General features: G+C 44.5%; 1 protein-coding gene across 4 annotated transcripts in view; it reads right to left on the reverse strand.

Annotated features, from left to right (window-relative positions):
* Positions 1–5,424: 5,424 nt before the first annotated feature.
* LOC122543601 (zinc finger protein 239-like) overlaps positions 5,425–11,930 on the reverse strand; it is a 14,541-nt gene continuing 8,035 nt past the window's right edge. For 3 of the 4 annotated variants that reach the window (XM_043682432.1, XM_043682431.1, XM_043682433.1), the window contains one exon: positions 5,425–6,254. In XM_043682432.1, the coding sequence (XP_043538367.1) occupies positions 5,436–6,164 (729 nt within the window). In that variant the 5' untranslated portion in view covers positions 6,165–6,254 and the 3' untranslated portion in view covers positions 5,425–5,435. The other variant, XM_043682434.1, reaches the window with a different exon arrangement.

Genomic DNA, 11,930 nt, shown 5'->3' on the forward strand with positions numbered 1-11,930 from the left:
AAAACAATTTCACTCAAAGATTGCTCACTGCACAGTTATCCCATGAGTCCCTAAACAAACAGCTACTAATCCTTCTGAATTAATTCTGTCCCTCCAATTGTTTACCCATCGTTACAGTGAGACCGACTGGCTTGTAGTTTCTCAATTTATCCCTTGCTCCCTTCTTGATTGAAAGTTGCATTTTGACAATCCTTCAGTCCTACAGCCCTTTCCTGTGGTCAGAAGGGAATTGGAATTTTTGCATGCATCCTTGCTGTTTTGTTCCAACAACTTGTCCCAACAATATAGGATCCATTTTACCTAGACTCTGGATGTTTATTCTCATCCCAGGCAGCCAGACTACTTAAAACCTTCTTCAGCTTTATGCTATTTTATTTAAGGAACAACAGCAGTAATCTGCGTGGACCCAAAGGATATCTTATGAGGTCTTATGAGGAAAGGCTGAGAGACTTGGGTCTGTTCTCATTGGAAAGAAGAAGGCTAAGAGGGGATTTGATAGAGACATATATCAGGGGATTAGATAGGGACTACAGTGAGAGTCTTTTTCCTAGGATGATGATGTCAGCTTGTACGAGGCGACATAACTACAAATTGAGGGGTGATAGATTTAAGACAGATGTCAGAGGCAGGCTCTTCAAACAGAGAGTGGTAACGGCAGAGAATGCCCTGCCTGACAATGTAGTTAACTCATCCACATTAGGGAGATTTAAACAATCCTTGGATAAGCACATGGATGATGATGGGATAGTGTAGGGGGATGAGCTGAGAATATTTCACAGGTTGGTGTAACATTGAGGGCCAAAGGCCCTGTTCTGCGCTGTATTGTTCTATGTTCTATGTATCGCGTAGGCCTAGTTCTGAATGAATACTTTGCGTCAGTGCTCACTCATGATAAAGACAAATCAGGGAGGAATATGTGCTTGGATTTAATGGGCACTACTTTTTACTTTGTTATCCTTTAACCATTAATGTACCTTTAAAACAACTGAGCATTTTCCTTTAGTTTACTATCTCCATAATCTCCATAACCTCCTTCAATCCCCACAACCCTCCGTAATCTATTTAGAATCTGACAGTGCTCCCTATCACAATAACCTCCTCCTTAAAACCCTACATCACTTCATATATGTCAAGTCTGCTCCAATACCTCCAGTCCTTCTGATATCTGTATCTTCCTTCAGTTGCTCAACATTTTCATAAAGTAATATCCTTCCCTGTTGAAAGCCCTGTCTGCCTTTGTATGCTCCTCCCATCGCTACAGCCCCTTCTAGTTCTCCATATCTCCCCATTTAAGTTCCCTGATGCACATTTACCTGACAATATCTGCTCCCTGTACACTCTGACCAAATCATGCCTGGACTTATTAAAATCAACCTTATTACAACTCTGATGTGAGGTCCATCTTTGTTTTTTTTCCTCCAAAACATTCCTGAATCTCTTTAAATGAGTTACGACATTAGTCTGAAAAATACTCCCTCCCTGCTATTTTAAAGATTTGTCTGTCTTTGTGATCTAAAATTGGTTGCAAGAGCTCCCCCTTCCTGGTTGGGATTTCTATATAACTGGCCTCAACTGCTGTCCTGCATCCATTTTAAAAGTTCCTTTAAACCTTTCACAGAATGACGACCACAGTTAATGTTGGGGAAGTTAAAAATCCCCCACTATCACGATCTTATGTTTAGATTTTCCCGAAATTTGCCTCTTTATCGGCTCTACAAACTGTACAAGCTCCTACAAATAGGAGTTTGATTAAAGCGTTTCCCAAGATATCATCTCTCATCGTTGTAACAAATTCCCTGATATCATATCTTTCAAAGAGAGTACCAGACGCGGGGTGGATTCAAAATATAACTTTTTTTTTGCTTAGTTACAGCTCAGTAACAGCACTCAGGAAAACAAAACGGCACAAAAGTCACACACAAAAAAAGACACACCCACAGGCTTCAGAATGTCTTTCATTTCAACTTCCAGAACACACTTTGATTACTATTGGTCAACAAAAAGCCGAGTTGTTGCTCGGTCGTTGGCTCTCTTTCACACACACACAGCATTTTCACTGAGATTGACAGGTCCCTAGCCCAATCACGGTCACAGTGATGTTGTTGAAACTTTAACAATGACTGCTGTCAGAGTAACATTTGCCGAAACTGCCCAATTAATTGGAAATTCCTCATTACATGGAAAACAAAAGAATGTTGACTTTGGATAATTTTTAACAATGTCGTGAGGTCTAACGGATCCCCATATGTTAAACGAGGGGAGAGAAAGGGAGAGAGGAAGAGAAATAACCGTTTGTGCTTGCTTAACTGTTAGTGGTCTGGTTTGAATCCTTTTGTGGACGAATAACGTGTTTTGGGGATAAGGCAGGAACAGGATACTGAGTGTGGATGATCAGCCATGATCATAATGAATGGTGGTACTGGTTTGAAGGGCCGAATGGCCTACTCCTGCACCTATTGTCATGTGTCTAATGTTGTCACCTTTTGTGTTAGCTGCAAATGTTAATTGTTTTCTCTACGGCTGACAGAGTCAAATGCTATTAATGGCCACCTCAATAAAATCCTGCTGTCAGCAACAGTTGTGTGCAGCCATCTTATGCTACTCAGTTTGGCCAGTCATAACAATCCAGTTTGTACTACTCAGTTACAGGCAGTCTAACATTCCCTAAACATAACAAACAGAGACGCCTCTTCTTTTGCCTCCTTCGCTGTCTCACATGAATATCCCGTTTCCTGGATATTGAACTTCAAACCCTGCCTCAACCTCAACAACGTCTCAGTGAGAGCAGTGTCATCACACCCCATTTTTAATTTGTGTCCTCAACTCATCCACCTTGTTCATTAAAGCACCAGTGTTAAAATCAATGCGATTCAACCACACCAAACCAGCTTTAGGGTGAGAGGGGAAAGATATAAAACAAGGACCTAAGAGACAACTTAAGCATGCAGAGGGTGGTGGGTGTGTGTGTGTGTGGAATGAGCTACCAAAGAGAGTGGTGATGGCTGGTACAATTACAGCATTTAACATGCATCTGGATGGGTGTATGAATAGGAAGGATTTAGAGGGATATGGGCCAAGTATTTAATTCAGATAAATGCAAGGTGCTGTATTTTGGGAAAGCAAATCTTAGCAGGACTTATACACCTAATGGTAAGGTCCTAGGGAGTGTTGCTGAACAAAGAGACCTTGGAGTGCAGGTTTATAGCTCCTTGAAAATGGTGTCATAGGTAGATAGGATAGTGAAGAAGGCGTTTGGTATGATTTCCTTTATTGGTCAGAGTATTGAGTACAGGAGTTGGGAGGTCATGTTGCGGCTGTACAGGACATTGGTTAGGCCACTGTTGGAATATTGCGTGCAATTCTGGTCTCCTTCCTATTGGAAAGATGTTGTGAAAATTGAACAGGTTCAGAAAAGATTTACAAAGATGTTGCCAGGGTTGGAGGATTTCAACTATAGGGAGAGGGCGAAACAGGCTGGGGCTGTTTCCCTTGGAGCGTCAGAGGCTGAGGGGTAACCTTACAGAGGTTTACAAAATTATGAGGGGCATGGATAGGATCTTTTCCCTGGGGTCAGAGAGTCCAGAACTAGAGGGCATAGGTTTAGGGTGAGAGTAGAAAGATAATAAAAAAAAATTAAGGGGCAACTTTTTCTTACAGCGGGTGGTATGAGTATGGAATAAGCTGCCAAAGGAAGTAGTGGAGACTGGTACAATTGCAACATTTAAGAGGCATTTGGATGGATATATGAATCGGAAGGGTTTGGAGGGATATGGGCCGGGTACTGGCAAATGGGACTAGATTAGGTTAGGATACCTGGTCACCATGGACGAGTTGAACTAAGGGTCTGTTTCTGTGCTGTACATCTCTATGAGTCGACCCTAACCCCCTTGTACATGAACTGGCCTGTAATGTCAATGCCTTCCTAGCTCACTCGTTGATTCTTCTCTTCTTACACTTTGTCCATTTTCTCTGGATCTCACAATACTTGTCAACAGTACTTGTAACTAAACTTGCAGCTTTTCAGGCTCTTTCTCCCAACCGCTCATGTGAAGGGCACTGATTAGCTTATCTCTAAGGCACTCACAAGTAGGAAAAAAAAGACCTGACGCAACGTATTTTAACAAACAGCTGATTTGTACTATTTTTAAATCACAAATAGGTAACTGAACCTGTGACGTTTGTAAATATCATCAGAAATAGATCCAGAAAGCATGGTTTAGATATAAATACCAAAAGCATTAACATCCAACATTGACGGTTACAAGGGAACTCGTTTTGTTTAAGCAATCCAGATGAACTTCAAAATCCCTTCGGAAAGAAGGCAAATAGTACAGGAGCGGGGATGTGTCACTACAGTTATGCAGGGTCGTGGTGAGGCCGCACCGAGAATATTGTGAGCAGTTTTGCTCGCTTTTTCTGAGGAAGGATGCTCGTGCTCTCGCGGGAGTGCAGCAAAGGTTTGCCAGCCTGATCCTGGGATGGCTGGACTGACGTATAAGGTTACATCAGTTAGGTTAGGATTGCTTTTACTGGAGTTCAGATGAATGAGGTGGGAAGAATCTAATAGACACTTATAAAATTCTAACAGGACTAGACAGGGAAGATATTCCCAATGGTGGGTGCTTCCACAGTCTGCGGATTCCAGGTGGACTGTTTAGGTTGGAGATGAGGTGACATTTCTGCAGCCAAAGCGTGGTGAGCCTGTGGAATTCATTACCACAGGAAGTAGTTGATGCCAAGACATTGAATGTATTCAAGAGGCAGCTAGATACAGCACTTGGGGCTAATAGGATCAAGGTGTATGGGGAGATCGGAGGAGTAGGCTATTGAGTAGGATGATCAGCCATGATCGTGATGAATGCTGGAACAGACACAAAGGGCCGAATGGCCGCCTATGAAACCGATATGCGGGTGGACAAGCTTGTGTTGATATAGAGTAATATTGCGATTATTTTCAAACCCATCCTACACAATTGCATCAATGATTTATCCAGAATATCAGCCCTTTAAATGGATCAGGGTTTAATAACATGAACGCAAACGGCTCAATGACCAAGGTTTATTCCTTAATGTGAGGAAAAAGCAAAACCCTTCACCTATGGCTCTTTTGAATTTGCTGATGTGCTCGCAAACAGCAAAAGATGTTTACACAAGCAGAACAGGTGGTGAACAGGATCCAAGGAGAAAGTGAGGACCGCAGATGCTGGAGATCAGAGCTGAAAATGTGTTGCTGGAAAAGCGCAGCAGGTCAGGCAGCATCCAAGGAACAGGAGAATCGACGTTTCGGGCATAAGCCCTTCTTCAGGAATGGATCCACCCAGTGTCATTTCACTGTGGTGCTCACAGTTCAAAATCTCTTCCCATATACAGAACAAGTGAACAGTCTCTCCACAGAGTAAATGGGCTGGTGTCTCAGCAGCTTTCACACAATCAAATCAATCAGGGCAGCTGAGTGGTTTCTCTCTGGTGTGGACGCGCTGGTGTATCAGCAGTCTCGACGAGCAATTGAATGCTTTCCCACAATCAGAACACGTGAATGGTCTCTCCCCAGTGTGAACACGCTGGTGTATCTGCAGATTACATGAGCGATTGAATCCTTTCCCACATTCAGGACAGGTGAATGGTTTCTCCCCTGTGTGAATCCGCTGGTGTATCAGTAGTTTAGATGTGTAATTGAACCCTCTTCCACATTCAGAACAGGTGAATGGTCTCTCCCCAGTGTGAATACGTTGATGTTTCAGCAGGCTGGATGAGGAAGTGAATCCTCTCCCACAGTCGGAGCAAGTGAATGGCCTCTCTCCAGTGTGAACACGCTGGTGGATCCGCAGGTCAGACGACTGAGCGAATGCTTTCCCGCACACGGAGCAGGCGAAAGGCCTCTCTCCAGTGTGAACCCGTTGGTGTATTCGCAAGTGGGATGACTGACTGAATCCCATCCCACAATCAGAGCAGGTGAATGGCTTCTCCCCAGTGTGACTGCGTTGGTGAGTTTCCAGTTCGGATGGGTAAAGAAAACCCCTCCCGCAATCCCCACATTTCCACAGGCTCTCCCCAGTGTGACTGCGTTGGTGAGTCTTCAGCTGGGATGGGTAAAGAAATCCCTTCCCACAATCCGCACATTTCCACCGTCTCTCCCTCGGGTGATTGCGCTGGCGTTTGGACATGTCAGATTAACCTTCACAGACTCTTCCACGTGCAGACGACGCCCGTTTCTTCCGCTGTGAACAATGCTTTTTCCTTCAATGTTCAAAATTCTGAGGAAAAACGAGGTTATGATAAACGGAATGACAGTCAGATCCGGATGTGGCTTCATTTGAAGTCTCCGATTGCAAATCACAAAGACAAAACAAAAGAAATTAGAGGAAAACACAAGCTGTGAAACAGAGAGCAATTTGTGGAGATGATACCGAGGGAAACTGCTGGGATTTCATTAAAACCAACTGGTTAATAAATGTCCTTCAGGGAAGGAAACCAGTCACTGCAGAAAACAACAGAGAGAGTGATTAAGGTGGGAGAGACAGGTATGAAGCAGACACGTTTTACACAACTCAGTCCTGTTCCTGTTTTCTCCCCCGCCCCTTTAATCCACCCCAAGGGCTAAGAACAAGTACCCAGTTCCTTGGAAGTGGACTTGCAAGTAGACAGGGTGGTGAAAGCAGCACTTGGAATACTTGCCTTTATTGGTCAGTGCACTGACTGTAGGAGTTGGGAGGCCATGTTGTGGCGGCATTAGACACTGGTTAGGCTCGGCTTGGAAGATGCAGTTCTGCTCTCCCTGCGGGAGGAAAGATGTTGTGAAACTTAAACATTCAGAAGAGATTCGTTGCTGGGATTTAGAATTGGGCTATCGGGAAAAAGGCTGAATAGGCTGCGGCTCTTTTTGCGTGGAGTGTCAGAGGCTGAGGAATGATCTTGTTGAGGTTTATAAAATCATGAAGGTCATGGATTGGGTGAGTAGCCAACGTCCTTTTCACCGGGGTAAGGGAGCTTAAAACTAGTGGATAGAGGTTTAAGGCGGGAGGGGAAAGGTTTGAAAGAGACCGGAGGGGCAATTCTTTCCACACAGAGGATGATTTGCATATGAAATGAGTGAGCAGAGGAGACCCGGATAATTACAAACATTTAAAAGGCATCTGGATGGGTACATGAACAGTGAGTGTTTAAAGGGGATATAAGCCAAAGCTGGCTAATTGGGGTAGATCAGTTTAGAACCGGTCAGTATGGAAAAGTTAGACCAACGGGTCTGTTTGTTTGCTAACTCTGACACAAAGTGCTTATGCAAAGTGGCAGAAATCCAGATTAAAATCAGAAAATGCTGGAGATGTTCAGCAGGTCTGGCGGGACTTAAAATGGTGACAGATGCAGGAATCATTACAATCTTAGAACGAGAACAAAGACTTGTTATCTCTGGTTTGTTACCCGTGCCACCAGCTAGCGAGGTGAGGAATAGGGAGAGAGAGGAGTTGAACACATGGCGACAGAGATGGTGCAGGAGAGAGGAATTCAGATACCCTGGATAATTGGGGCTCATTCTGGGGTAGGTGGGACCTCGACAAATGGGATGGTCTCCACCTGAACCAGAGGGGTACCAATATCCTTGGGAGGCGGGTGGAGGTTTGCTAATTTTCTTCAGGAGGATTTAAACTAAGTCAGCAGGAGGAACCTGAATTGTGGCTCCAGTGTACAGGAGGTTGAGAGTTCTGAGGTCATGAATAAGGTTTCAAGGTCACAGGACTGTACCGGCAAGCAGGAAGGTGGTTTGAAGTGTGTCTGTCTACTTCAACGCCAGAAGCATCTGGAATGAGGTGGGTGAATGTGCAGCATGGGTTGGTACCTGGGACTTCGATGTTGTGGCCATTTCGGAGACATGGATAGAGCAGGAACAGAAATGGTTGTTGCAAGTTCTGTGGCTTAGATGTTTCATTAACAACAGGAAAGGTGGGAAAAGAGGAGGTGGTGGCATTGTTGGTTAAGGACAGTATGATGGTGGCAGAAAGGACGTTTGATGAGGACTCATCTACTGAGGTAATATGGGCTGAGGGTAGAAACAGGCAAGGACAGGTCACCCTGTTGGGAGTTTTCAAAAATGTCTGAAAAATTCCAGAGATGTAGTGGAAAGGTTGCAAAGATGATCCTCAATAGGAGCGAGGGTAACATGGTAGTTGTTATGGGGGACTTTAACTTTCCTAATATTGATTGGAAACACCATATGTTGAGTACCTTAGATAGGTCAGTTTTTGTCCAATGTATACATGAGGGTTTCCTGACACAGTATGTAGATAGGCCAATTAGAGGCGAAGCCATATTGGATTTGGTACTGGGTAATGTACCATGGCAGGTGTTACATTTGGAGATAGGTGAGCACTTTGGTGATAGTGACCACAGTTCAGTTGTGTTTACTTTAGCGATGGAAAGGGATAGGTAAATACCCACAGGGCAAGAATTATAACTGGGGAAGGACAATTTTGACATGATTAGGTAGGGTTTAGGATGCATTGGATGGGAAAGGAAACTGCAGGGCCTGGGCACAATTGAAATGTGGAGCCTGTTCAAGGAACATCTATTGATAAGTATGTACATATCACGCAGGATGGAAGTGGCGAGAGAGGGAACCGTGGTTTACTAAAGACGTTGAATCTCTTATCAAGAGGAAGGAGGAGGATTATGTAAAGATGAGACATAAAGGCTCAGTTAGGGCACTTGAGTGTTACAAGGTAGCCAGGAAGGACAGAAAGAGAGAGCTAAGAAGAGCCAGAAGGGCAGATGAGAAGTCTTTGGCAGGTAGGATCAAAGAAAATCCTAAAGCTTTCTCTTCTATGTCAGGAATAAAAGAAAAAGTTCGGGCCTGTCAAGGTCAATAGCGGGAAGTTGTGCGTGGAGTCCGAAGAGATAGGAGAAGCGCTAAGTGAATATTTTTCGTTAGCATTCACAGAGGAAAAAGAAAACGTTGTCGAGGAGAATACGGAGATACAGGCTACTAGACTAGACAGGATTGAGGTTCATCAGGAGGAGATGTTAGCAATTCTGGAAAGAGTCAAAATAGGTAAGTCCCTTAGGCCGGATGGCATTTATCCTAAGATTCTCTGGGAAGCCAGGGAGGAGATTGCTGAGCCTTTGGCTTTGATCTTTATGTCATCATTGTCTACAGGAATAGTTCCAGAAGACTGGAGGATAGCAAATGTTGTTCCCGTGTTCAAGAAGGGGAGTAGAGACAACCCTGGTAATTACAGACCAGTGAGCCTTCGGTTATGGGTAAAGTGTTGGAAAGGATTAGAAGAGATAGGATTGGTAATCATCTCGGAAGGAATAATTTGATTAGGGATAGTCAACATGGCTTTGTGAAGGGTAAGTCGTGCCTCAGAAACCTTATTGTGTTCATTCAGAAGGTGATCTAACAGGTGGATGAGGGGAAGGGTAACTCCCCCAATGTCCTTTGGGGAGGTTTTTTGCTACTGCTATTGGGGAGGTTTTAAACTGATGTGGCAGGGGACTGGGAACCAGAAGAGAAAACAAGTAGGCAGCGAGGTGGAGACTGGAGACTGTAAGAATTATGAAGATAGCATTAATAAAGGGAAGAGTAGGCAGACAGCAGGTGAGCGCAAAAGAACTGGTGGCCTGAAATGCATCTACTTTAATGCAAGGAGTATAGTGTGTAAGGCAGATGAACTTACGGCTTGGATTGGTGCCTGGGAGTATGACATTCTTGCCATCACAGAGACTTGGTTGAAGGAAGGGCATGATGATTGGCAACTAAATGTTCCAGGGCATAGACGCTCAGTGAGCGTGAGGTAGAAGAACAAATAGGTAAACAGATTATGAATAGATATAGAGGCAATAGGGTAGTGGTGTTGGGAGATTTTGATTTTCCCAACATTGACTGGAATACACTTAGTGTCAGAGGTCTGGATGGAGTAGAATTTGCACTAAGCATCCAGCAGAATTTTCTAGAGCAGTATGTCAATAGTCCGACGAGGGAAGGGGCCATATTGGACCTGGTACTGGGGAATGAGCCAGGTCAAGTGGTAGAAGTTGCGGTGGGGGATTTCTTTGGGAACAGTGACCAGAAATCTGTAAGTTTTATAAAACTCGTAGATAAAGAAGAGAGTAGCCCTAAGGGAAGAGTGCTAAAGTGGGCCAAGGCCAATTATATCAAAATTAGGCAGGAGCTGGGAAATGTGGATTGAACACAGTTATTTGAAGGGAAGTCCACATTTGGGGTGTGGGAGGCTTTCAAAGATAGCTTAACGGCAGTGCAGGATAGGCATGTCCTGTTGAAGGCAAAGGATAGGAAGGGCAAGATTAGTGAACCATGGATGACAGGAGAAATTGTACAACTACGGAAAAGGGAAGCGTACATAAGGTCTCGGCAGCTAAGAACAGAACGTGCCCTGAAGGAATATCAGAAGAGTCAGACAAGTCTTAAACAAGGAATCAAGCGGGCTAAAAGGGGTCATGAAATAGCTTTAGCAAGCACAATTAGGGAAAATCCCCAAAGCATTTTATTCTTATATAAGAAGCAAGCGGGTAACTAGAGAATGGATTGGTCCACTAAAAGATAATGAAGGAAGGCTGTGTGCTGAACCGGAGAGAATGGGTGAGATTCTGAATGATTACTTTGCATCAGTGTTCACTGAGGAGAGGAACATGATGAATCTTGAGATTAGAGATAGAAGTTTGATTAATCTGGCATAAGTAGGGAAGATGTGTTGGGTATGCTCGAAGTTATGATTTGATTACATTACAATGTGGAAACAGGCCCTTCGGCCCAACAAGTCCACACCGACCCGCCGAAGCGAAACCCACCCATACATTACCCCTTACCTAACACTACGGGCAATTTAGCATGGCCAATTCACCTGACCTGCACATCTTTGGACTGTGGGAGGAAACCGGAGCACCCGGAGGAAACCCACGCAGACACAGGGAGAACATGCAAACTCCACACAGTTAGTCGCCTGAGGCGGGAATTGAACCCGGGTCTCCGGCCCTGTGAAGCAGCAGTGCTAACCACTGTGCCACCGTGCCGCCCACAAAGGTGGACAAATCCCCAGGACCAGATGGGATCTATTCCACGTTGCTGAGGGAGGCGAGAGAGGAAATAGCTGGGGCCCTGACAGATATATCTTTGTGGCATCCTGAAATACAGGTGAGGTACCGGCGGACTGGAAGGTTGCTCATGTTGTCCCCCTGTACAAGAAGGGTAGTAGGGATATTCAGGGTAACTACAGACCAGTGAGCCGGACGTCGGTGGTAGGGAAGTTGTTGGAGAGGGTACTAAGGGATAGGATCTATTTATATTTGGAAAGGAATGAACTTACCGGTAATGGGCAACATGGTTTTGTGCGGGGGAGATCGTGCCTTACCAACTTGATAGACTTCTTCGAGGAAGTGATCAAGTTGTTAGAAGAAGGAAGGGCTGTTGATGTCATATACATGGACTTTAGTAAGGTGTTTGATAAGATTCCCATGGTAGACTAATGGAGAAAGTGAAGTCACATGGTGTGCAGCATGTTCTAGTAGGTGGATGAAGAACTGGTTGAGCAACAGGAGACAGTAGTAGTTGAAGGGAGTTTCTCAAAATGGAGAAAGGTGACCAGTGGTGTTCCACAGGGGTCAGTGTTGGGGTCACCGTTGTTTGTAATATACATAAATGATCTAGAAGAGGGTACCGTTGGTATGATCAGTAAGTTTGCAGATGACACGAAGATTGGTGGAGTAGCAGAAAGCATAAGGGACTGTCAGAGAATACAGGAGAATATAGACAGGCAGGAGAGTTGGGCGGAAAAGTGGCAGATGGCTTTCAATCCAGACAAATGTGAGGTGATGCATTTAGGCAGGTCTAATTCTAGAACAAAATTATACAATGAATGGAAGAGCCTTTGGAAAAGTTGAGGGGCAGAGAGATCTGGGAGTGCAGGTCCATTGTACCC

The sequence above is a fragment of the Chiloscyllium plagiosum genome, chromosome 44 (assembly GCF_004010195.1).
Source record: "Chiloscyllium plagiosum isolate BGI_BamShark_2017 chromosome 44, ASM401019v2, whole genome shotgun sequence".
NCBI classification, from domain to species: Eukaryota; Metazoa; Chordata; class Chondrichthyes; order Orectolobiformes; family Hemiscylliidae; genus Chiloscyllium; species Chiloscyllium plagiosum.